At 35.6% G+C, this 27426-nt stretch overlaps 1 protein-coding gene across 5 annotated transcripts in view; it reads right to left on the reverse strand.

Moving 5' to 3' along the window:
• The window catches only part of LOC110030530, a 63238-nt gene that overhangs the window by 17975 nt on the left and 17837 nt on the right, over nucleotides 1-27426 (reverse strand). For all 5 annotated transcript variants that reach the window (XM_020733273.1, XM_020733272.1, XM_020733275.1 and 2 more), the window contains exons 8-14: nucleotides 11666-11799; nucleotides 11468-11558; nucleotides 11273-11338; nucleotides 10969-11188; nucleotides 2703-2804; nucleotides 2510-2595; nucleotides 2303-2425 (exon numbers count right to left, since the gene is read on the reverse strand). In XM_020733273.1, the coding sequence (XP_020588932.1) occupies nucleotides 2303-2425; nucleotides 2510-2595; nucleotides 2703-2804; nucleotides 10969-11188; nucleotides 11273-11338; nucleotides 11468-11558; nucleotides 11666-11799 (822 nt within the window). The remainder of the gene's footprint in view (nucleotides 1-2302; nucleotides 2426-2509; nucleotides 2596-2702; nucleotides 2805-10968; nucleotides 11189-11272; nucleotides 11339-11467; nucleotides 11559-11665; nucleotides 11800-27426) is intronic.

Below are 27426 nucleotides of genomic sequence, written 5' to 3' on the forward strand. Positions count from 1 at the left end.
AACTTTCCCTGATCAGAAATCAAGTCCCCATTGACATCTTTAATTCTCAAAATAGTGTTTAGATTTCTTTTCTCTTTGATACACGCATGGAAATACTTTATGTTTCTGTCACCTTCTTTAGAATGAGTCTCCCCCGCTTTCTATTGAAGTAGTTCCTCCTCCCATTTAACAGCTTCCAGTAGTTCTTTGTGAGCCTCAATTAGTTCGTTCCCCGCCAGACCCCCTCCCTCATCTAGTGTTTCAAACTGCTTCATCCTTGCCTCTGCCTAAACTACTTTTTTGTGCACATCCCAATACCAACTTCTTAACGCCTTTGCCACTTTTTTATGTAGCTGCCAAAGTACATACCAGTCATTGCCCACAGCATTACATTGTCAATTATCTTTAACCACCCTTTGGAAGACATGATGTTTTGACCAAACATTTAAATACCTGAAATGGTATTCACTAGACTATAGGAAATGAGCCACGGTGAATAGAATGGGTTTATGATTAGAGCCGGAGCTACTCAAATGTTGCACCCTAGATACATTGTAGGAGTTCATCCAAGCTTGGTTAGCAAAACATATGTCAAGTCTTTCCAATGCATTTCCTCTCTTCCATGTGAATTTAGAGCCAGAATATTTCATATATACATATTCTATACATTTTCTGAATTAATTAATGCAAAAATCCTTGTTTTAAATAAGAAAAGTTGATAGGCATGTATTGACTCATGCGGGCAATTCTTGTTGCTCGGGAACAACGTATTTTCGTTTTTTTTTTTTTTGCACTCTAAAATAAAAAATTTGACTTTTTTCTTATGCGTTGAATTTGACAATTGTGGTCTTTCCCAGGAATTTGTGATGCTTCGCGGGCATTGCATGGTCTTATTTAGAAAATGGACAATGAATGAGAGATTTAAATCGCAGTTGATGAGGGTTATTTTTGTCATATTTGGTTGAATTGATCACAAGTCTTTCTTTAGCATTTCAGATGCATCACCGGAGTTCATTTAAGGAAATTGATAATATTTGCGTACTTTTATAATATTTGAGATTCAATTAAAGTTGGATTCCATGACATCGTGTTTGTTGCCCATTGCTTATTTTGCATTTGACTTGGTCGAGTTACAAACCTTATACATAAGTCAACAAGGACTAATAAAAGACTTTTGAAGAACTTAATAACTCGTACAACTTTGATCAAATTGGGTAACTACATCCTCGTATTAACTAAACCAAATTTCGTTCCTCCTAGTGTTAACTAAACCTAAGTTCACGTTAATCTAGGATGACATAATAAAGTGATCTTAATATGGATCACCATCATTCCTGCAACATCAATTATAAGCTAAAGATGTGACATTTGCTCAATTTTAAAGTAAAATTTCTTGTCTTTACGCTAAGTACTAAGCACCTAATGACTAGTGTTAATCAAAATTTCTCTCCATTAATCAAGTGAAGTAATTAACATTGGAGCTTGCAACCATAGGAAACTTGAAATTAAAAGAGGGAAAAATCTATGGGTCATGTGTTACTAAAATTTAATGTCTTAAAAATATTTGACCCAAACTACAAAACTCCTTAGAAGAGTTGCACAAAAAATTTTGGAGCTCATGGGAAAAGATAATAGAAAGTGTTTTCACCTTGGCTCTAGGATTTTAACTATTATTAAGGTTGAGACTTCCTAAAGTCACAAAGTTCTTTTGTTAACGAGGATGGGTCCACTTCACACACTTCATTATTTTGAGAATTAGCAATTTAGCAAACCTGACCACGAAGATGATTACAATCTTATTTAAGTCAATGTCATTCAAATCTTCCAAATCATGTAATTTGAGCTTAAGCTGCTCCCCACTCGGATGGGATTCTAAACACATCAGGAGGGTTAGTTAGGTGAAAAAAGTGACATATTTATTGCATTCTGATTCCATTTCTCAAGAAAATGGCTTCCCTATTATCCTTGTATAAGATCATGCTGGCTAAACCACATATGGAGATCAATAAATTCATCAATCCTATTTCCCCTTGACCATAAAAAAAAAGCCGAGTCCTCTTTCCAAATCCTCCGGAGAAAAACATATATAGCAACTGATAAAAAGGATGCCTAGCTACAATATTGGTTTAAATTTTTGAACCGACCAATCATTTTAGCCGATATAATTCATATGCTTTTCAATCACAATTTCAAAATTCAAAAGCACTTCAAATTAGTAATCGGCAGCAGTGCAACAGGGAAAGAAATCAAAGCAAATATTTCATTAAATGAAAAAAAAATAACAGAAAAAAAAAAATCTCTGACGGATAGAATAGATACTTACGCCGTACAATGAAGCACCAGCCTTAAATGTTTCCCTGAAAGCTAGGCAAGCTAGTGTGGTGTATCCACCAGCTGACCTGCCAGTCATACAGAGTCGTTCCTCATCCACGTTTCCTTTATCAGCCTAGAAGATCAGATTAAATTAGTTGCAATTTAATAAATCAGCCCGGTAATCCATTGAAAATATATAAAAAGATACATGCACTACCAAAAATCTAGCACATCTGCAACAGTCATTTACATCAACAACACCCCATTGTCCTAACAACCGCTCTCTGTATTCTCTACCATAACCTGGCCAAAATCATGCTTCAAATTTTCAAAAAACATTAGAAAAACAATTTAACCCGCTACTCATCTCAATGGCTTAGCATTAGTCAGAGAAACATTCAGACACTAACCAGTGCTTCCTCCATAGTTAACATCCGCAAATGCCCAACCTCGACTAGTCCAATATTGTATATTCAAATCCAATATTCCACGTGACTCAGCAGTTGGCCCTCCTGCAAAATTAACAAAGAGTAAAAATAGATCATATGTGCCTATTTATAAATTATATATGCAAAAACTTAATTTCAAGACTCGCGCGCGGAAGAAGCTATAGAAAAGTTGGATCAATGGAATTCAAGATAGAGAAACATGTATGAGCCTCCATCAAATTTCTATGTAATTTTAACAACCAGATAATACTTATTTATATTCCTTATACAAAGACAATGTTTTGCATGTAACTGACAGTTGCAGATTCGGGAAATCCCAACCCAGGTTATTTTTCAGTAGAGAAATCGAAGGTTAGGTAAGGCACTACCCAGATGGTACCCACTCAAAAAAAACTTTAAGATATGGTTTGAAGTTTTCCAGTCGAACTACCCTTATGACCACAAAAAAGAATTTTAATTAAGGAAAATCTATAGGCAAGCAAATACTGTGTTATGAGCAGCAATTTAGATTAAGATGAATCATTATTGACTCGAGGTAGATGATGAGACAATGATAAAAATTAACTAAATATTTTTTATTCAATTATTCTAAGTTGTCATCATCCTAGTCTATTCATCAGCAGATATGGAACCCAACATCCTAACCAAAGAATCCTTATAATAACTATGAGCTGGGTCATATAAAAGAACCTCATAGAGCAAGAGTAATATCATATCAAAAAGAGTAATTAAAAACATGGCCCTGGCTAACTCATAGAAATATAGAGAACAATTTTCAACTTTGCCACGGCTTAGGATCAATTAGAAACTTAACCACATCACAAAATAACAAGAAAACACAAATTCGAGATAAATTGGAACAAAATCTAAATGGAAGCACAATCAAAACAAACAAGAAAAGAATAAAGGAATTTAACATCGAAAAACTGGAGAACGGGAAAAATCACAAAGCCACACAAGTAGAAAAATTTCACTAAAACATCAAAGACTTTTACAAAAAACTCACACCAATTTCCTCTCTACACACAAGGAAACTTACATGACTCACTCCAAAATCCTCTTTCTGCTTAATCCAACACGAGAATCATACAGAATTACCAAAATCCACCACTTCGACTCTTTTCACCTTCGTCGGGAGGAACACAATCGAAGAACATAAAAGAAGAATTCACATAGAAGCACTTCTACGGCTTGAAATCGGGGATGAAATCGAAATCCCATGTTAACTGTTTCGGGCGCATAAGAGCCCGGACTTGGGCGCCTCAACGTCAAGAGCTCTAGTAGCAGGCGCCCCAGCTTAGACAGCCACATTGGGCATCTAAGCGCCTAGAAGGGGGTGCAGGAGCGCCTCTGGTTGTGTAAGCAGCGACCATAGCCCGGCACCGAGCACTCTGTTTGGGGGGAAGTCAGCGCCAGTGCGGGTGTTGGTGCGCCCGAATACCCGCTGCTCATAGGTGTTCCAATCAGGCTCCACAACATAACAATCTCCCACTTAGAATCTGCAGAAAGTCCGGTCCTTTGTACCTGCAACTCCATCTGAATCGCCTTCACCGTGGTCACGTAACATAGTGTGGCTCACCTCCGGTCTCAACAGTCATGAAACTCAACTGAAACCAAGCATAGTTTCAGTTTCTCAATAGTCACTGTTTTCGTCAACATATCTGCAGGATTCTCAACTATGTATCTTCTCCAAGAATAACTGCTCATGTTCTAGAAGAGATCGAATGAAATGACACATCAGCTGAATGGGTTTCATCCTAGCATGAAAAGCAACGTTCTTAGCAAAACGAATCGAGCTCATAATGTCAGTATAGACTTTTCCAATCCCCTGCTCCTTGCCTAATTATGTTTTGAAACTCTATAGCAAAATCATCCCCTTACTAACCTCAGTGATATCAATATATTCGGCCTCCGTAGTTGAAAGTGCAACAATCTTCTAAACCCTAGAAACCCGAATCAACATTGTGTTCCCCAATGTAAAGATATACCCCGTTGTACTTCTACTATCCAAATCTCCTGCCAAATCTATCAAGTGCAATTACTGAATTGTATATTTGCCTGACACTTCAAGTACTCATTGTTTGACATGAACCTGTCCAACCTTCTATACCGATGTCTCAGGGTTTGATTCAAGCCATAAATGTTCTTCTTCAATTTGAAGACCAAATTTTCTTTTCCTGAAACCTTATAACCATGTGGTTCCACCATGTATAGCTCTTCCAGATCTCCATGTAAGAAAGTTGTTCTTATATCCATCTGCTCCAGATATAGATCTTCTTTCGCCACTAGACTCAGTACAACCCTGACAATCTTCATCTTTACCACTGGGGACAAGATCACTATATAGTCCACACCTTCCTTCTGTTGGACACCCTTTACAATAATCCTTTCCTTGTAGCACTTGTTATGATCTGATTCCTTCGTCAGCCTATATACCTACTTGTTGTATAGTGCTCTTTTGCTATATAGTAGAACCATCAAATCCCAAGTCTAATTTGACTCTAATATTACATTTATTCATCCATTGCAAGCTCTCAATCCTTTGAATATTCAACGTGAGTGGCCTCCTCATAGCACTCTGGTTCATCATTATCAAGTAATAACAAAGTGTAAGGAAGGAGAATAAATGTGTACAGGTGGTATCACTCTGCTAGATCTCCTGACTTCAGTAGCAGGTGACTTAGGAACTTTCAATTCTCCTCCGAGTTGAGCACTACTTCTTTCTCTACTCTTTTGATCACCAGTGTTATCTATCTCAACATATATGGATTCTTCAGAAGTAGCTAACAGGCTGTCCTGAGTTATAACCCTGTCCTTGTATATCACAATTTTATTGAAAGTGACGACTCTACTTCTGATGAATTTCTGATACTGATAATCCAAAAACTTGTACCCAAATTCATCTGAGTCATATCTAATGAAAGTGCCTCGATAGATTTCTATTTAAGCTTGCTCCTGGATCGTGCAACAGCATACACACATGCAGAACATTCAAATATTTTTAAATGAAATAGATACCTTTTTGTCATTCTAGACTTTTTCAGGTAAGTCTTCCTATAAGGGTACTGATGGACTACGGTTTATCAGAGAAACTGTTGTATTACTGCTTTAGCACAAACTGTTTTGACAAGTCTGCATGTAATTTCATGCTCCTAACACGCTCCGTGATTGTCCTATTTATATGCTCAGTCACACCATTCTGCTACAGTGTTTTTGGGACAATGAACTTATGTCTGACCGTCTCTATAGTCAAAAATTGTTGAACTTTTGATCACGATACTCGCCCCCGTTAACTGATCTGAGACACTTCAACTTCAAGCTAGTCATCACCATAACCTTCCACTTCGTAATGACTTCAAATACATCAGATTTTTGCTTTCAAAAATAACTTACTTTTCTCGTGTAATCATCAATGAACTTGACAAAATAGCGAGAACCTCCAATGCACTGAAGTGGAGCAGGACCCCATACATCAGTATGCACTAAGTCCAATTTCTTTGATTTCACCACTGATCAGCTCTTAGAAAAAGAAACTTTCTTCTGCTTGTCATATATACAGTCTTCACAGAAATCCAGATCAACTTATTTAAAACCCTGAAGCTTATTTTTAGAAAGTAGAGACTTCATACATTTATCGCTTAAATGGCCAAGCCTACGATGCCACAGACCTGCATCCATTATGGTCCCAGCCACTTCAATGAAATCAATAATTTTATTGATCAGGTAAAGAGTGTCTTCAATGTTGCCCTAAGCCATCACCAAAGCCCCTTTAGTCACCATCTACAAATCATCAGTGAAAGTGATCGTGAATCCTAACTTTGTCAGCTGACTAACAAAGATGAGATTTCTCTTTAAAATTGGAGCATTTCTTACTTCAATAAGCTTCCAGACTGTTTTATTTGGCAACCTGATATCTACATCAACCTTTTGTTACTATGTTGTAGGTCTTGTTGTCTCCCAAATAAACTTTCCATAAATCACTCTAAGTGTAGTTTTCAAATACTTATTTATTGAAACGCGCATGAAAAAGACACTTGAATCTACTATCCAAAATTAATTGCTGACTAGGGATAACACCAAAGTCATTTTAGATTGCACCGATTGAGACGTTTGTAAAGAGATTATTTATTTGTCCTCCACCACCAGCTTTTCTTGGAGCTTTCCGGTCCTTCTTGAAATGTCATTTCTTACCGCAGTTCCAAGATACTCCTCTACTATTTCCTTTGCTTGACCAAGATTATTCTTTCTTGGACTTGGAACTGCCTCTGTCTGTATTCCTAACCAGAATCTTTCTTCTATTATCAGCATTCTACGCAGAACCTGAAAATTCACCATTTGCTATTTTTCTGTGAACTTTTCATTCAGCATCAGACGCACAATGTCATAGAAGTTTAACTTCAAAGTTTCTGAAGAACTACTCATCGTCGTTATCAAACCATCCTAGTTGTCCGACAATGACGATAGTACACCAGTGCTCTGAACTCATCATCAAATTTGATACCCACATAACACAACTGGCTTGTCACATTGTTGAAATTATTGAGATGTTCTGCCACTAAACTATCTTTGACCATCTTCATGTTGAATAACTTCATCAGAAAAATCTTATTGGAAGCAGAATATTTTTTATACATTTTTCTCAACGCCGCCATGAGATCTATCGTAGTTTTCTCATTTACAATATTGAACGCAACAGATGAGAAAAGTGACAACCAAATCAAACTTAGTGTTGCTCGATCAAACAGTTTCCATTCCTCCATAGGCATAGACTTAGGATTCCTGGTAATTCCTTGTAGTGGCAAGTATAATTTTTTCTGATACAACAAATCCTCCACCTGCATCTTCCAGAATGCAAAGTTCATACCATTAAACTTCTCCACTCTGAACCTTGCTTCTTCAATCATTGCTCCGACTCAAATCGAACCTTGCTCTGATATCAGTTTGATAGGAATATAGAGAACAATTCCCAACTTTACCGTGACTTTGGAACAATTAGAAACTAACACACACCACGAAATAACTGGATCGCACAAATTCGAGATAAATTGGAACAAAATCTAAATGAAAGCACATTCAGAGCAAGCCAGAAAAGAAAAAAGGAATTTAACGTGAAGAAACCCAGCAACAGAGTCACGCCAATAGAAAAATTCTACTATTTAAATCAAAGAGTTTTACAGAGACCTCATATCAATTTCCTCTTTAAACATAAGAAAACTTATAGGACTTGCTCCACAATTTTCCTTCTACTAATCCAACACAAAAATCATGCTGAATTATCGTAATCAACATTTTCAAATCTTCTCACCTTCATCGGGAGAAACGTAATCGAAGAACACAATAGAAGAATTCACACGGAAGCACATACAATGTTTGAAATTGAGACTTCAATCAAAATCTCGTGTTAACTGTTCTAGGCGGATAGGCGCCTAGACTTGGGCATTTGAGATCTAATCGCTCTGGAAGTAGGCATCCCCCCCCCCCCAACTCTGCCCAATGGGCGCTTGAACACTCATAGCTCGGCGCTTTGGTGTCAGGCATTTTTTCTGAGAGGAAGTCAGCGCCACTGCGGGCGCTGGTGCGCCCGAACACATGTTACTCGTGGGTGTTCCATTCAGGCTCCACAACATAATACTATGAAAGAACTTCATGCCTTCTCAAGAAAGCTTTATGGATCACAGGTTATAGGCTTGGCAATTGGGATACATTCGACCTTGGCTGTCAGTCAACTTTTTGTAGTGTAGGGGCACATTTTAGACATAAACCCTTGGTCTGAAGGGAGTTTATCATGTCATTCCAGCAATAGACTTTTGAGTGATGATATAGATACACATGATGAGATATTCATTATTTGTAAGTATTGGTGAAACTAAAAATTTTCATACTTACAAACTAATGAGAAGGATAGAAGGATGGCTTCTTCAAGTGAAAAGCAACAAATTAGTCATCGAGCTTTTTGTTTTTCTTTTTAAATCTTAGTTCATTTTTTTAAAGGGGATAGACTCAACAAAAATATCCCCTCTATCATGATTTGCAATACTTATGTCAACCATTAGGAAAAAAGCTTGAAACAAAATTTCTTGTAATTTAAGAAGGCATTTTTATCATCCACAATCACCTTTAATTTTTATAAGGGTTATGATACCTCCAAATGTGCATTGGGTCTTTAGGATATCATTTATCATTTTTAAAATAAGATAGCGATGAGTATTACCAACTCCGTTATTTATCAATAGAAGATTGAGTTCATAAGTGAAGCTTACAACCTGAAAGCTTAAGAAAGCCCAAATCATGTTGATCAAACTAATTGATGCACGTGTTGCAACACCTCTGTGTTAACTCATTGACCATCAAAATTGTACAATATCCTTAAGATCATGTTGATCAAACTAATTGATGCACGTGCTGCAACACCTCTGTGTTCCACAACTCATTGACCATCAAAATTGTACAATATCCTTAAAACATACAAAATCATTATGAAAATTATATAATATGTGCAAATTTGTACAAGCCCATTGTGCATGTATTTAACTTTGGAGTTTTTGATGAAATTCTAACCATTATGCTAAAGGATGCTTTGATGTTCAGGAATTCAACTTCATTCGACTTGAGGGGCGTTTCACAGTTCCTTAACTCTTATATTAGACTACATGGATATCATTGAATTCAAGAAACTCTGATCGCATTTTTGGTGGATATCTACTAGATAAACAAATTATCTTTATTGGAATAATGTTAAATTTATCAATTCACCTTGTTTAGTTGGGATGTTTACTTAATCTTCAAAGACATGGGTGGGCCATGACAAATGGTATTAGAACCAAGGTATATTTTTTATTTTGAATTTACGTGTTATTTATAAGATTTGTGTTAGAATTGATTGATTATCTTTACATGATAAAATAAATGGAGACAACTTTTACATTTAAATGTTAAATATTACAAGCATTGTTGGATTTTGATATAATAGTTAAGGTCACGAAAATTCATTATATATGATTTTAAAAGACCCATTTTTAAAGTTCTCAGTTTCATAGGTCATAGATTTGAGCATGGAGCTGATCATAGTTTATTAGCATTTTCAGATGTCAACAAAAGCGCCTAGTAACATATCAAGGCTGCATGAAAAGAATTGATAAGTTGATATGTGTATGCAGATGTTCATTGGGGAAATTAAATAATTGAAAAGCTATCTTATTTTCATTACTCATATTTTAGTGCGATTTAGAGATTACATGAAGTGGGGAGGAGAGTGATAATCCTTCTTTTGTTAATACAACAACAACAACAAGCCTTCATCCTACTAAGTGGGGTCATCTACATGAATCCTTATTCTACATTATGTCCTATTGAGTGTCATATTTTCATTTAATTCTAATATATTAAGATCATTTTTTATACAGTATGTTCAAGTCTTTTTAGGTCTATCTCTGCTCTCTTAACATAAGTCAAATCTAAAACATTTACTCTCCTAACTGGATCACCAGATGATCAACATTTAATGTGACCAAGCCATCTAAAATGACTCTCACTAATCTTGTGCGCCAATAGAGTTACACCAGCCCTTCTTTTGCTAATAAATAAGAAAAATTAAAACTAGAGGATTCAAATAAATAAGATAGTTCACCTTTCTAATTTAAAAAAAAAAGATAACTTGGAATGGGATTCATCAAAGTCTATTAGCTGGAAAGCTTAGAGATAAACATGAGAACTTTGAGATTGCTGAGATGGATAATTATGCCGGCAAGTGCCCAGTTCAAACAAAAAAACAAAGCAAACAGGAAACTAGTGCTGACAATCAGTTCAGCTTCTGTAACTGCGCAGAAAAAAAATTAAAACTAAGTAGAAAACTATCACGCTATGAAAATCTATTGTGGCAAATACGAATCAATTAAAATAATCCCTAAAACCAAAACCAAATTTGATTTAGCAGGTCCACTTTGATTGGAAAAACTTATGGACATTTGCGGGCATTCACTCTTAATAATCCAGCCCATTTTAAGCAAGGAAGAGGGGTGTGGTTCTGAATTGCAGTAAAAGCTTGACCGACCTCTGGAATCACTTAATTTTTGCTAGAAGAAAAATAAGGCATTAAGATTCCATGAACATTAAAAATTATGTGAATTACTCAAAGATAATCGCACCCATCAATGGAGAAGTTATGAAAAATTGGAGGAACAAAGAAGAGTTAAGACATGCTGCACTGAAGAAGCGGCAAATTTTATACCATGGCTTTTGACAATTAAGGGTGGCTTTTCATCAGCAGAAGCTTGATAATCAGGATTAGACGGGGGGTAGAAATATGCATAAGCATCTTGGCCAGACTCTGTAGAAAATTTCACTATCTCTGGCGAACTAAAATATGATCTGTATTTTGCAGCATCTTCTGAAGAAGACCAAATTACTGAGAACAATGGTACTTGCGCATTATTACTATCCAGCGTGATCTGTAAATTATGGAAAAGTGCTATAAAGAAATTGACAGTGGTATGACTACATAAAGGTTGCCTGATATGAGATTTATGTTCAACCTTTACAATAGATATTGGGTGTGTTGCAGATGCTCCTTCAATAAAAATACAGTTAGATCCAGCAACCTGTTCAAATGATAAGTAACCCAAACTAACACGCTTATTTCCACGGAGGTAAGGCTTGAAACAATGAATTAGTAAAACTATTACAAAATGAAAGCTACAAGAGGACAATTATAGAGGATCCAAGCTTACAATATTGCCAACATCAGTAAAAGGAGTATCAAGAGCTGAATATGATCCCTTAACATGGTTCAAAATTCCCAAAAAAGATCTCCCATTCTGCCTGAAAAAAAATTGCAAAATACAGTTAGCATGTATCTTGGATTCTTCAAAACGGGAAAATTATGCTCTTTGAGTTTTATATCAGTATTTATGTAAAATATGTAGAACCTGTAGCTGCAAACAATACTGTGATGTTCTTCAACTCCAAGAAAATCATAAGAACTGATTCCAAAACCCCACAGTGGTCTAGTAAACTCTGCTTCTAGTGAATAAACCGGTGTCACCTCATTTTTTATTTCATTCTGTCACAAAAATAAATAAGACACAAATTCCTCCCAGAATAAGGAATACTATAAAGGAATGGCGCAGTAGTAAACAAATTTACTTTAGAGCTACACATCGTTGGAAAAAAATTCTAAACCTCAACTCCAATGATAAGCTTCTTGCTACAAGAAAACAAAATGAATGATCAACAGATAGCTGATTCAGATCATTAATTTTACAAGTTCAAAATTCATTGTGGTGCGTTAGAAGTTTCTATCATGCAGTAGTTCCAAAATCGTGATTTCAACTCTGCTTGCTTTCTTTTCCTTTTTTTTAGATGATAATGAATGTAGGTTTCATTTCAAAGTAATTTAAGATTTTAATTCCTTAAAAATAAAAGGCTACATGCCCCAACTAAATTTTGCTTTTAGCATTTTTTTAGTTTGTTTTGTTTTTTTTTAACAGGAAAGTAAAGCACATTTGATACGCTTCTGATCGTTCTATTTTTGAAAACAAAAAATAAAAAACATGTTAGATGTTCAAATGCATTTTTGGTTTTTAAAAATAAAATAAAAAAATATACCTTTTTTGAATTATTCAAACAAAAGATAAGGGCTATGTGTTTATATATCTGTCACCTAAACTTCCCTTTTAACATTTATACTAAAAAAAATAAATTACATAGAAATAGTATTACTGGTGGGTTATATAAAATAAAATATATATTTTAATACCTAGATTACAATGTATATATTATTTAATATTGAATTGTTATAAACATAAATATTAAATTTGTGATATTATATAGATAAATGTATAAAATAAAACTATGATTTCTATGTAAATTCGCATAACTAAATACAATGAACAACTAGGGAAATTTACATAGCACCCAATTTTTATTTCTTTACATATCTCACACTTAAGCTTTCATATTTACATATATTGCATTTTGGTTCTTTAAATCTATGCATGGAAATTTATATTCCACTTTTAAAAAGTAATAAGTGTTATTTTTTTATATGATATTAAATATTTCCGTGTTATATGTGTAAATATGAAAGTTTAGATGTAAAATATGTAAATACATGAGAACTGTGTGCTATGCATGTAAATGCCCCTTAAAAGAAAATTAAAATATAAGAAATAGCCAAACAGATACATGCCTCAAGTGAGGGAAAGAAAACGACGCGAAGCCGCTCCCCCACAAAACTCCATTTCTCTCCCTCTTTCTTTCCCTCTCTTCTCCTCTACCACTCCCTACAACGGATACAAATCAGCGAACCTACCTCTTCTCTTTTCTCCAGCATTGTCGGTGGCAAGAAAGACAAAATGAAACATGTGTAATTGCCCGCAGCGAACAAGAACGGCGTTCATTGCGCTTGGAGAGAATGCGATGGAATGAGGATGTGGTCCCTGAGGATGTGAGCGAACACGGCGACCAAAGAAATTCACCAGAACAAGCAATCAAAATGAACAGAGATATGGGACGGTATCGCGGCTCAAGAAAAGTGTTTTATAAACAACAAAAGCATAACTTTTGTGTTTTAGTGTTTTTTGAAATTGTTCAAAAACACACATTTAAAAAAAAAAAAACATTAAACAAATGCATTTTCCGTTTTTTTCTATTAAAAATAAAACATAAAACATAAAACAAAAACTGTTCCAAACAGGCCCTCAAGCTACTTGAGAGTAAAAGATGACTGCATAGCATTTACAGCTTAGAATCTCAAAGATTACTTCAGAGAAATGCATCCAACAGCAACGTTCCGATTCAAGATGGCTCATTTGAACCCAAGTATTGGAATAAATAATTCGTCAGAATAATTTTTCAACCTTACAGCACGCATGCTATAGAAGCCTACTTTGGACACCAGAAAAAGCCAAAAAAAGAAAAGGTGAAATTGGGTGGAGTATCGATGACCAATATGTAAACCAAAACTTAAGAAGCTTTAGAGAAAGGATTAGTTAGGTTTACAAATTTATTAGAAATGCATTGGAACCCAAAGATACAAGCCGACGGAATCATGATCCCACACAGTTAGCATAAAAAAAAATCAAGATCCTATGGATTAATGCAAATAAAAGAAATTAGGATACCAAGAATACCTGCTGTAAGCTCTAAATTTAAAATTTGCATATTATATAGTTGTAGATATTTTCCCATTTTCAGGTGAACTATGTTCTTTTTTTTCTTTCTACACCAGTCTATATACTGCATTGAATAAAATACTTAGACAAAAGCATCATTCATTAGCCATCCTATGTTCATACACCAAAATAGAATGAGCTTATTAAGAGAAAAATGGCCGCCAACTCAAAAATCACTCGGGCACTATTATTTCAAGGAATTATTCCTAAAACATATTAATGGGAAGCTGTTCTAATTGCAAATAACATGATAAATAAACTACATTCAAGAACTTTAGAATTTAAATCCTCCATGGAGTGTTTTGTCAAAATCTATCCAAATTTCTAACCTTCAACTGGCATCACACCAAGAAAATTATCAAAAGCGGGCATCTGCGACCATTGTGATGCGGGAGCAGTTTGCGGAAATCAAATCCCAACTTACAGTAATGCAAGAACAAAAAAAAATTTCAATCCCTTGTACGCAAGATTTCCGTCCTGTTAACATCGAGGGAAAAATTTTGGCATGCAACTAAAACGCTTCCCTGCGGACCTTCTTTTTTAAATTATTTGAAATTTAATTAGAATTATTTTGCTTCCAACTATTTCTATGTTGTTATTTTCTAGATTGAGGACTTCTATTTTTAGTTCATGTATTTGGATATTGTGTATTTTGATTTGTTTGTCCTAAGAAGAGTCCTATCCTCTATATATAAACAAAGCCCTACCTGCTCCCGCCTAAGGATGTTATAACCATTCCCACACCATACTATTAGAAAACTCACGCATGAAATTAAAAAAAAACAACAGGCGAGAGACAAGAGCCATCTTTTCTGTTTGAACTTGTTGAGAAATTAGGGCAAAAAAAAACAAAAATCGACACAAATCCAGAAGAACACACGGAGATTTAACGAGGTTCCTCGGGAGCAAAGCGGTGGCTTTCTTTTCAACTCCAAAAAAAGAGTACAAAATAGAATATCAAACCACTTAGGGTTACAATAGAGCCTATATATATAGCCCTAGAGTACAATATGTAATTATAAAATTACTCATGTACCGTACCGAAGGGCGTTGCCCCTGCACCCCCAACCCACGTAACAAAACTCCTCTGATTTGACAGATTCTTCCTCTCCGCTTCGTTCCAACATCTGTCCCTTATATGTATATGAGTCATACCATAACAAATCTCCACCTTAGCGAATATTAAACCCATTAGGAAAAATACATCATAGAGTTTCTTACAGACTGAAGTGAGTTGGGTCACCCTGCTTATCTAGCAACTGCAAACATTCAACAAGTCTAGCCAATACAAGAACTTGTTGATAGTAATTGACTTAATCAACATATCAGCTGCATTTTCATCAGTATGAACCTTCTGCAACAGTATCTAACCAGAAGCAATCAATTCTCTGATCTTGTGATACCTGACATCAATATGTTTGGTTCTCACATGGTACATCTTCTGGTTCTTAGCCAAATAAAATAGCACTATGACTGTCACAATGCAACTAAACTCCACCTTGCTCAACGCCCAGTTCTTTTACTAACCCAACAAGTCATAAGACTTCTTTTACAGCTTCAGCTATTGTCATGTACTCAGCTTCAGTTGTAGATAATGCCACAATAGACTGAATAACTAAATTGTTGATTTCCAACATATATGTCATCCACCAAGAGTAAACACATACCCAGTTGTGGACATTTCGTCATCCAAATCACCTGCATAGTTTGAATCAACGTACCCCACAACTAAATGATCATTCAAATGATCATTCTTGATCATTCTGCTGACTGCCAAAAATAATTTCATGTCCTACAGTACCCTTCAGATACTTGAAAATCCACTTTACTACTTCCCAATGTCGTTTTCCAGGTTTATAAATGTATTTTCAGACTTGGCTAACAGCATGAGCCAAATCAGAATAAGTACATACCATTGCATACATTAAACAGCCAACTGCACTGGCATATGAAACATTTACCATGTCTTCGATTTTTTTTGTATCTATCTTAGGACACTGTTCTGAAGAAAGCTTAAAATGATTTGTCAACGGAGTGCTCACAGGCTTTGTTTTGCTCATCTCAAACATTTCCAAAATTTTTTCAATATAGTCTCGTTGAGAAAAACATAATCGTCTTAAGTCTCTATCTCGATGAATCTTCATTCTAAAAATCTTCTTCATAAGACCCAAGTCTTTCATGTCAAATTTCTGGCTCAATAAAGTTTTCAAACAACGGACATCATTCATATTTTTTGTAGCAATCAGTATATCATCAACATACAGTAACAGAAAAATAATAAAATGATAATCAAGGCTCTTCACATAAACACAATAATTATACTTACATCGCTTGTAGTCAATCTGAATCATGTAGGAGTCAAACCACTTGTATCATTATCTTGGAGACTATTTCAACTCATAGAGTGATTTCTTTAATCTGCAAACCAGATGTTCCTGTACAGGTTGAGTGAACCCTTCTAACTGCTCCATGCTAATCTGCTCCATTAAGTCAACACGCAAGAAAACAGTTTTAACATTCATCTACTCCAAATGCAAATTCCAAATAGTTACTAAAGCAAGCACTGCCCTGATTGAAGTAAGTTCAACTACAGGAGAAAAGCTTTCATCATAATTTATCCCCTTTTGCTGTGAAAATTTATTTGCTACTAGTCGAGCCTTGAATTTTTCCCCTTCTTTTTCTGATACTGTTGGTTTCCTTTTGTACACCCATTTGCACCCAATAGTCTTCTTTCCCTTAGGAAGCTGAACTAGCTCCAGTGTGCGATTTTTCTGTAAAGTCTCCATATCCTCAACCATTTCACCCATTCATTTCTCTTTCTCTTGGCTAGTAATAGCTCCTTGGAAAGTGGCTAGATCATCGTTGCTGATGAGAAGTGCACAAGAGACCAAGTCTTCATAACACAATCTGCTACGAGGTCTTATATTAGTGCGCCTCTGGCTAGCTTTCTAGAGATTATAATTTTGCATATCATCTGGAATGGAATCACCAGATGTTGGATTTGAGCCTTCAACTATCTCAGTTGTTTCTGGATGTTGTTCTAAATCCATTTGCACTGCATCTGAACTGGAACTGTTCCCTTGCACCTTGTCTTGATTCTGCTGCAACCATGGATTGTTCATCAAAAACTGCATCTCTACTGATCATCATCTTCTTTGTTATCGGATCACAAAACTTGCATACTTTCACACCTTTTTTTGTAGCCCATAAAAATGCCCTTCTTGAATTTTGCATCAAGTTTTGATTTTTCATCTCCAGGTACATGCACATAAGTTGGACAACCAAAAATTTGAAAATGATCGAAATTAATTGGATTATCTGTCCATACATCTTCTGCAACCTTGTCACCCAACGATGCCCGAGGTGATCTATTGAAGAGATAGCAAGTCATATTCACAGCCTCTACACAGAAACCCTTAAGAAGCCCTGCATTTAGGCTCAAGCATTTGCACTTTCAGTTAAAGACATGTTCATCATTTCTGTCACACCATTCTGCTGTGGTGTCTTGCGCACTGAAAAATGTCTCTGAATCTCATGCTTCTTACAGAACTTCTGAAACTGCGAATCTGTGTACCCTGCGTCATTATCAGATTTCAAATACTTGATTTTTTTGCTAGTTTGGTTCTCCACCTCAACTTTCCACAGCTTGAATTTAGAGAAGACTTCAAATTTTTCCTTCAAGAAATACACCCAAATTTTCTTGGAGAAATCATTAATAAATGTAACAAAATACTGAGATCCTCCCAATGACGATTCTCTGATAGGGCCTCATAAATGAGAATGCACATAATCAAAAATCCTTTCAATTTTGTGTTTTCTAATAATAAAACTGACTCTAGTACGTTTTCTAAGAACACAGAACTTACAAAGATCGTCATAAATGAGAATGCACATAATCAAAAATCCCTTCAATTTTGTGTTTTCTAATAAAAAAACTGACTCTGGTACGTTTTCTAAGAACACAGAACTTACAAAGATCGAGCTTGCAGCTTTTAACACCATGCAACAGGTTTTTTCTATGCAACTCCGCCATCGCACATTCATTGAGATGACCCACTGCATATGTTATAGCTTTGTACTATCATCTGAATCCACAGAATGAACTTCACATGCAACTGTACTCCCCAACAGTTTGTAGATATTACCTGCAGTTAACTTTCATTTCATCAGTCAGTGCCCCCTTAACAATTCTGACGGTTTCTCTATCCTCATCTGCCTTAGGAATAAAATCATTTCTATGTAAAGTGCCCATGGAGATCAAATTCTTCTTCAGATCTGGAATATGTCTGACATCACATAATGTTCTAACCGTGTTATCATACATCCGAATTCTGACTTCACTAATACCAACAATATTGCAGCATTTATCACCATCTAAATAGACTGAGCAAAAATTAGTTAATCTGTATTAAGTAAATCACTCTCCATTATGTGTTATGTGATAAGAGCATCAAATCAAAAATCTATGCATCCCTGAATTGAGTTGATGAAACTGAAAGAATATCGCTATCACTACAATCTGAATTGTCATTCTGCACCACATTTATAAACTTCGACGATGCATCACGTTTCTCCTCAGTCTGCTTCTTCAGCTTTGGACAATCTCTCTTCATATGACCCGGCTCCTTTCACTTGTGGCAATGAATTGTTTTTTTTTGCCTTTGGACTTTGATCTGAAATTTCGTCTTCCAGAACCCTCTTTTTTTTTCCTTCTATGATCCTGATTATCCTTCACATATAAACTATTGTCATGAAAATTTTCCCCTGCATTCTGCTTTCGCTGGTTATGGACCAACAATGCTACAATGATCTCATCAACTTTCATAGTTTTTTTCTCATATGCTACAGTGATCTCATCAACTTTCATAGTTTTTTTCTCATATGTAAGAGTTGTCACCAGGTGTTCATAAGAAGAAGACAATGAACACAACAGAATCATTGCTCGGTCTTCATTCTCAATATTCACATCAAGCTGTGATAAATTCGTGATTATTTGATTGAAGTCGTTAACATGCTACGTCAGATCAGAACCTTCTTGTATATTCAACACATACAGTTTTTGCTTCAGATACAATTTATTCGTCAGAGATTTCGACATAAACTGAGTTTCCAATTTCTTCCATACCTCTCCTGAAGATTTCAGATTCATCACGTGATACATAACATCATCTGTCAGGCATAAACATATGGTTGTTGTCATTCGTTGTTGCAATTCTTCAAAATCTTTATCCTCTATGGCATCTAGTTTCGTTTCCCGAAAAGCCTTCAAGATTCTCTGTTGCGCCAACAGATCTTTTACCTTTGTTTGCCACAATCCGAAGTTACCAGTTCCATCGAACTTCACCACTTCGAGTTTTACACCAGATATTGTCATTAGAAATTAGTCGTGCAACGAAACTTTTCTGCAAATTCCTTCAAGATTCTTCCCGTCTTTGCCTTTTCTGCGTCCTGAAGTACTGCGTGCGCCACAAATTTCTTTTTTCGCGACGGCCTTCAGCAAAACAAAAGGAATGGGATATCGGAAATCAGAAGTTGCCTTTTCCGCGTTCACCAATATCCCGCCAAGGAATATCTCCAACAAAAGAATAAAATTGGAGCTTCCAATTTTTTTGTATTTCCTGCGCCTCCAGCAAAGGAAAAAATCAAAGGAATCCTTCCAATTCCTCCTCCGCTTCAGAAGGAAATCTTTCCTTTCCTGATCTGCAAGCAAAAGAAAGATTCAACTACTTTACGCACAGAAGGAAATCTTTCTTCGTTTAGGTAAAATATTCCCTCCATCCGCCCAACAGCCTTCCGCACCTTGCTTCCGCACCGAACCGCTGCCTTGTCGTTGTTCCCTGAGACTCTGCCTCGTCGATCGCAGAATCCTTCGCCGACGATCGCGACTTCTCCTATCGCGATTGCGCGAACTCCTCTATCGCGATCCTCTGCTCGAACTGAAGGATCGTGAATCCTCTCCCCTGTCGCCTGCAGAAGACGCGTCGAACGCGAAACCCTCTGGCATGTCGCGAACCTTCGCCTCGCCTAATCGCATGCCCCCTGATCGCGGGAGCAGCTCATGAAACCGTCTGCTCCGCCTGTTCCGCGGAAGAAGCCCCCTCCGTTGTGATTCTTCTGCAATAGCCGAAATTTTTCCTCCTTGCCCTAGAATCAGACTCTGATACCACTTGTTAAGAAATTAAGCCGAAGAAAAACAAGAATCGACACAAATCCAGAAGAACACAGAGATTTAACGAGGTTCGGCAAATATGTTTACATCCTCGGGAGAAGAGCGGCGACATTCCTTTCAACTCCAGAAAAAAGAGTACAGAAAAGAATACCAAACCCCTTAAGGTTACAATAGAGTCTATATATAGTCCTGGAGTACAATATGTAATTACAAAATTACTCATGTATCGTGCTGCGGGGCGTTGCCCCCGCACCCCCAACCCATGTAATGAAACTCCCCCGATTAGACAGATTCTTCCACTCCGCTCCGCTCCGCTCCGCTCTACTCCGCTTCGTTCTAACATCTATCACTTATATGCTATATGAGTCATACCATAACAGAACTGAAGCCTCCTTGTTCGCAAAAGAAAATCTATCCTCGCCACTACCTCCTCATCATTTCGTACGCAGAAAAGTCCCCATTGCACTCATCATCTCTCGAATATAATCACAGTTGGGGCTAGTTGGGAAGACAGCGATGGAACTTCGAAACTCCCCTTCATTTTCCTTGGGATGAGATTCCTGAGTCAGCCACAACTTGAGGTAGCGGGAAAGAGAATAAGAGATCACAGTGAAAGAGATCTTCGAAACTCCCATCTTTCTCTTTACTGTGTCATCTCCAGATCCAACCCTCGCGATGCACTTGTGATTGGAGTCAGCGGCAAGCCAATGATGAGATCTCCCGGTACAAAAACCTTCAAAACTCCTATGCTCCTTAATTTCTTGTGGCTAGTTGTGGAGATGATGACGAGATTGCGGCATATGGAGATCTTTCAAAACTCTTGTATTTCTCTCCATCCAAAGTTGAATGCCTTCTTCCATATTCGCCTAGTTCACTCATGCTACAGTCACAATTAAAGGTAGTAGGAAAGGCATTAACGAGATCACAACTAATAAAAACCTCTAGAATTCCCATTTTTAGTCACCATCGGCAACGCCCCCAACCAGAAGTTTCGATCATTAGCCTCGCTCGATAGAGCTTATATATAATGTGTGGTAGGTCCCAAGCATGGCACCCTGCCCACACAATAACCACATATAGTTCTAAAATTAGAAAATACAGAAAAGTACAGAAACTTAAAGAAAAAGCCTAAAAGTGTCGAAATACAAAATATCAGGTGGCTAGAGAGCGACACAATTTGGTTTTGCCTCTGCCTCTAGTTTTACGGAAGGAGCAAGCTAATAAGTTGGTAAGATGAGTGTCATTGCCAATAGTAACCAATGTATCATCCAATAAGTTCCCTAGCTCGGAGCTAGAATCGGACTCCACTCTTCTTCTTCCTCCTGGAATAGACCTGTCATTCCTTATCTGAAGATTGGCTCACCTGATCTTGGTCTAAAGTGTGTTGGAGATATGCAGGTTGTTGAACATTAGAAACAACTACAAGTTGTAACGGCTAATTTGTTAATGGATCAAAAGAGCACTCTCGTGTGTCTTGGCATGTAAGTGAACATTATTCAATAACAGTGGGTGGTATAAGCACAACTGGATCTATAGTTGTAGTATGGTGTTCTTCGTCAAGATCTGCGGTGTTGCAAAGAGAATCGGGTTGCAAATTCTCAACATGGATGATAGGTGGTTGATCTTTAACGATATTCGGTCTTACATGAGGATGCAAACGATAGCAAATAGTAGAGTTGAGACCAAACATACTGCAATGAGAGCAATAAGGAGGGTGTGGTTCTATGTCAACCTTTTGTCAATACCCATTGTGAGTGGTTCCAATTCATACCTCGTTCGGAGCTGGTTGAGTGCTATCTTTCCTCTCTCAATTAACACACAAGCCAAGAGGGTCTGGAGACAGCAAGCGTAGGACTATCAACCTTAAGAGACTTACCATAATCAGTTGCTAAGGAGTTGAGAATTACCAAGTTAAATAGATGTAATTTTAACTCAAAAAATTTATCCAAACTGGAATGATAGGAGCCTCTGCTTTTTGATCAAAACCAATAGTCCACTTCAGAATTATTATATAACGGTTGTCGATCTTAATAACTTTCCAAGAAAAAATGTGAGTATAAATGGCATCGTGAGACAACTGAATCAGTATGTGTCGGTCGTCAAGTAAACCAATATTCCAACTGCCCAACAGCTTGATAGCATCAAAATATTTTCGAATGATCTCAAGTTTTTGGTGACCATAAAGAAATTTTCCCACTATAGCAAAATGTCACAAAGATGCGATAGTACTGATTTGAACCTCTGTAAAAATAAGAGCAGACTTTTCATTTTTTTTTTCAGTTTTTTAATAGTGTGATCACCACCACCTTCAAGAGCCTCGTGAAATGATTGTGGAACATTGCAATATTTTCCTATATGAAAACCAGTCTCTGACTCTGAAAGAGGTGCACGGGTAGGAATAGAGTGGTCGGCGGCAACTGCAATGGAATAGAAATGGATAGTCGATGTCATCTCCGCCGACAAGATGGTTTGTCGGGCAGAAAACGAAGACGACGTCTGGAATAGCGAAGTGCGAACGAGGCGTCGGCCAACGAGGACGTCGTCTGGAAAGAAATGCGAAATTGCGTCGTTTGGAAGCTGCGAAGGAGGTGTCGTCGTGCAGGACGCGAGCCGCGACAGCAGGTGTCGTCAAAAACACGGGATACGTAGTCAATTACAGAGACGACGCGAGCGAGCGTCGTCGAGAAATCTGTGAGGAAGTGAGAAAACGAGGAAATCACTGTCGGGAATCACCATCAGCCGAAACCCTAGCAGAGTCCACTGTCGCTGCCGACGCCATAAATATAAATATATCAATATGTCAATATTAAATCTGATCCTTTAAAAACAAGATGTAAGATTGACATGTTTCAAATCAAACAATCAAATCCCTGATGATATTATATTGCATCACAAACTGCTCTCTTAAACTCCCTACAGCTCATCTTATATTTTTCCAGTTCTCTAAGCTTTTATAACAACAATAACAAGCCTTTATCCCACTAAATGGGATCGGCTACAAGAATCATTTTTCTCATTTGCGTCCAATTGCGTGTCATATTTTCATTTAATTCTAATAAATTAAGATCATTTTTTATACAATATGCCCAAGTTTTTTTAGGTTTACCTTTCTTAACATAAGTCAAATATAAAGCATCTACTCTCCTAACTGGATCATCATATGGTCGAAGTTTAATGTGACCAAACCATCTAAGGAGGCTCTCTCTAATCTTGTCTGTCACTAGAGCTACACCAACCCTATCACAGATATATTCATTTCGCATTTTGACTCTAGTGTCAAGCCACTCATCCACCTATGTATTCTCATCTCAACAACACTTAGCTTGGTCTTATGTTTCTCTTTGAAAGGCTAATATTCTGCACCATATAGCATTGTGGATCTTACCACCATCTTATAAAATTTTATTTTCAGTCTAAGCGGTACTTTTCTATCACACAATAGACTCGTTGCATTCCTCCATTTAAAAAATCAACTTGAATTCTACTAATAACATCCTCATCTATATCACCATCCCTTTGAACAATAGTCCTAAGATATCTAAAACGTTCACAACCTTTAATGATTTGATCATTCATATTTAGAACTCTGTCACTCGAACTACTACTGAAGTTACATTCCATATATTCAATTTTAGTTCTACTCAAACGAATGTCATTAAACTTCAATGTAAACCTCCATAATTCAAGTTTTCCTAAACTTTTTCTCTAGTATTATCTACAAGAAGGATATCTTCAGCGAAAGGCATACAAGGTACATCCTCCTGTAAATGTCCAGTAAAAGCATCCATAACTAAATCAAAAAGATATGGGCTTCAAGCCGATCCCAAACCAATCCCTAATGTAATCCAACTAAAATAGGAAAATACTTGGTCAATCCTCATTCTCTTCGAACACAAATAACAACTCTTATATACATATCTTTAATGACTTAAATATAAAATCATATTAGCATCTTTCTTCTCTAGAACTCTCCAAAGGAATTCTCTTGGAACTTTATCATTAGCTTTTTCTAAATCAATAAAAATCATATGTAAATCTTCCTTATTCTCTTTGTACTTCTCCATCATTGTACTTCTCCATCAAACAACCTCTCAATAAATATATAACTTCTATGATAGACCTGCCAGACAAAAATCCAAACTGATTAGGAGAAATTTTTGAAACACGTCTTAACCTATATTCAATTACTCTTTCATAATTTTAAAGTATAACACATCAAATTAATAGGGATCAAAATATTTTCCTCCACTCACTTATCTTTTTAGTTCTCTAAACTTTTATATTTAAATAAATTATTATAACAAAACTTCTTAAATTTTACTTTTCTTGTACATTATTATTTCACCACCAACTATTTATAAAAAGTTTTCCTTTTAATTCTTCAAATACATTTTTTATCACTTATTAAATAGTGCTCGTGAGTTTATCCCACATAGAATTAGTTTCTTCATGAACATCCTAAATCTTAAAATCTTAAAACTTAGTCATAAAAATAAATTTATTTGTCTTTTAAATACGATCATATAACTTTATGTTAAGTTTCATTTTTTTTTATCTTTCGAATTTATTATCTTAAAAACCAAAATTAATAATCGATATTGAGTGCATAAATTTTTACTTAGAATGACCTTACAATATTTACATTCTCGAGTATCTATATTTCTCATATTAAGATGAAAATCAATGTGTTTTATTTTATCTATTTTTATAAATTATAATATGTTCATCTCTTTTCATAAATAAAGTATTAATAATAATAAAATCATAAGCTAAAAAAAAATATAGTATGTTTTTACCTTCTTCATTAATCACTCCAAAATCGCAGCCATCATGAATATGTCTAAAATATTTTTGCACTCTGCTAACATGTTCATTTAAATCTCCAATAAAAATTATTTCTTCTAAAAAATATCATTTGTATTAATTCATTTAAGTCATTTTAAATTTTTTTTTTGAACCTATATCTAAACCTACTTGAGGAGCATATTTTTTTTTTTGAAACTATATATAAACCTACTTGAGGAGCATAAGCACATATAACATTAAAAATCTCAGTATCAATAACAATCCTTAGGGGTATAATAAAATTTCCAATTCTATCAAATTTTATAATATTATATTTCAAACTCTTATCTATATTTACACATATATTATCTAGTGTGACTCTTGTCAAAACACTAAAGTTTAAAACATAAGCTATCAATCTCATTTTAGATTTTTGTCCAACTAATTTAATTTTTTTCTTGAATGAATCTTTTATTATCTTTCGGCAAATGATAATATCAACTAATTTCATTAATTTATCTGTGAAAGACTTATATTCTAAGATCATATTCTAATATTAGTTTCATAGACTAACTTTGACACCCGCATTTGTCTATCATGTGGGAACACTTGCATTTTTTTTGCTACACCCGGGAGTCGGTGTAGCAGTCCTTGTATATTTTTTTATTGTATTGAAGTCATATAGTGTGTCGCTTTTAGGGGACGCCCCAGCATTTACACAACAATATAATGTATTCATGTCAAACATTTTCCACAAAAATTTTACGTTGGCCATCAACTGCCTAACATAACCCTCCACTTTTTGTATTTGAGGCTTGAGACCTGACAATGACAGTGCTATGTATTTACATATCTTACCCCTAAACTTCAATTTTTTACATATATATGCCACCTTACATTTATATGAAAATGTATATTTCACTTTTTAAATATTCAAAATAGTTTTATATTAGAAGTGATATGAAAGAATTGGACGGTATAAATAGAAAAATTAAAATTTAGGTGTTCAATATTTAAATATATAAGAATGTGATGTCAAAGAAGCCGATGATCATTTTTTCTTTTAATGAATAATCGATCAAGAGGCCTTGAATCTTGATGTAATAAAATAATATATACTTACTTTTATACATTTTGATTATTTTTATTCATACATTAATTTATTTTTAAAATAAAAAATAAAATATAGCAACTAAAATAGAAAATAAAAGTGATGTCAAACAAGCTCTTAGTTTTTAAAAGTTAGTATTACTAAATTTCTTATTTTCTTTTTTGTACTATTTTTAATATTTTATTTAATTAATTTTTACGTATTTTTTAATAATTTTTATTATAATTGCTTATTAGACATGTGTTTGTGCCTGATATTAGGAATAGACGTGTTTGTTTGCATGTGTTATTATTCGTGTAACACATGTCAAAAATAGGGAGGTGAATGCTAAATATTAAATGATGACGTAACTCTTCGAAAGATAATGCAAGTAATTAGATTTTTGCTAGTATTAAATGCAGTTCTTGAAAGCATAAATGCATTTCTTAAGGTAATTAGAATTAAATTTAATCGATCTGATTATTACAAGCACTAAAAATTTTATTGAATGTTTATATTCAATATATTCATATAAACAAATGTAACATACTTGTAATCATATTCATGCATTGCATTCATACTAAAAATATTAACATATATTTGTTGACCTCATTTTTATAAGGTCTTCTCTTCTCCTCCTTAAAGCCTAGGATCTAGTTTTAGGAGTTCATATTGACCGTCTTAGAAAATTAGAATTGATACCCGCACTTTTAGAAAATTCTAGTCAATTCTTATTTTCCTTTGATGTCTAGCATCTTTGGCACAAGACCATCGTCTTATGAACGAGCGGTTATGAGTTATTTTGCAAAGACTCAAGGGAAAAGTTCCTGATAGGACTTCAAGCCTTAGGAAAACATCGTCACAACCTTTTCATCACATACACACATCAAATACACAAAGTTCACAAAATTGCACGAAATCGGACTTCAATTAAGTCTAAAAGACGGGCGAAAATGCGAACTTCTCCGGATGACCTCCGACGACAAATTGGACTGCGCCAACACGTCCGGGATATCCATTTTGGTAGGAAAGGACACCCATATTGCCATACTTTCGATACGAGAAAATTGACATGCAAATCGGTGAATTCGTCAAAGCAACCTCTGACGGCGAAATAAACTGTGCCGGAGCGTCCGGAATGTCGAAATTACCTAAGGAGGACACCTTTTTTTTTTTTTTTACTAGGACGCCGCACATGGATAAATCACATGAAGTTTGATATATATATATATATATATGTATTATATATATATATATATATACATATACATATATATATACATATATATATACATATATATATGTATATCTGTATATATATTTCTATTTTTTTTCCCTTTAAACCTAAATCCCTAAACCGCACGGCCCGAGCCTTCCTTCACGTTCGAGAGGCCGGCCCGAGCTTCCTTCCTCTCCGATCGCGAGCCCTAGCCGAACCGAAGAGCCCTCCTCCCTCGTTCGCGCGACCGC

The sequence above is a fragment of the Phalaenopsis equestris genome, unplaced genomic scaffold (genome assembly GCF_001263595.1).
Source record: "Phalaenopsis equestris unplaced genomic scaffold, ASM126359v1 Scaffold000734, whole genome shotgun sequence".
In the NCBI taxonomy this organism is placed as follows: Eukaryota; Viridiplantae; Streptophyta; class Magnoliopsida; order Asparagales; family Orchidaceae; genus Phalaenopsis; species Phalaenopsis equestris.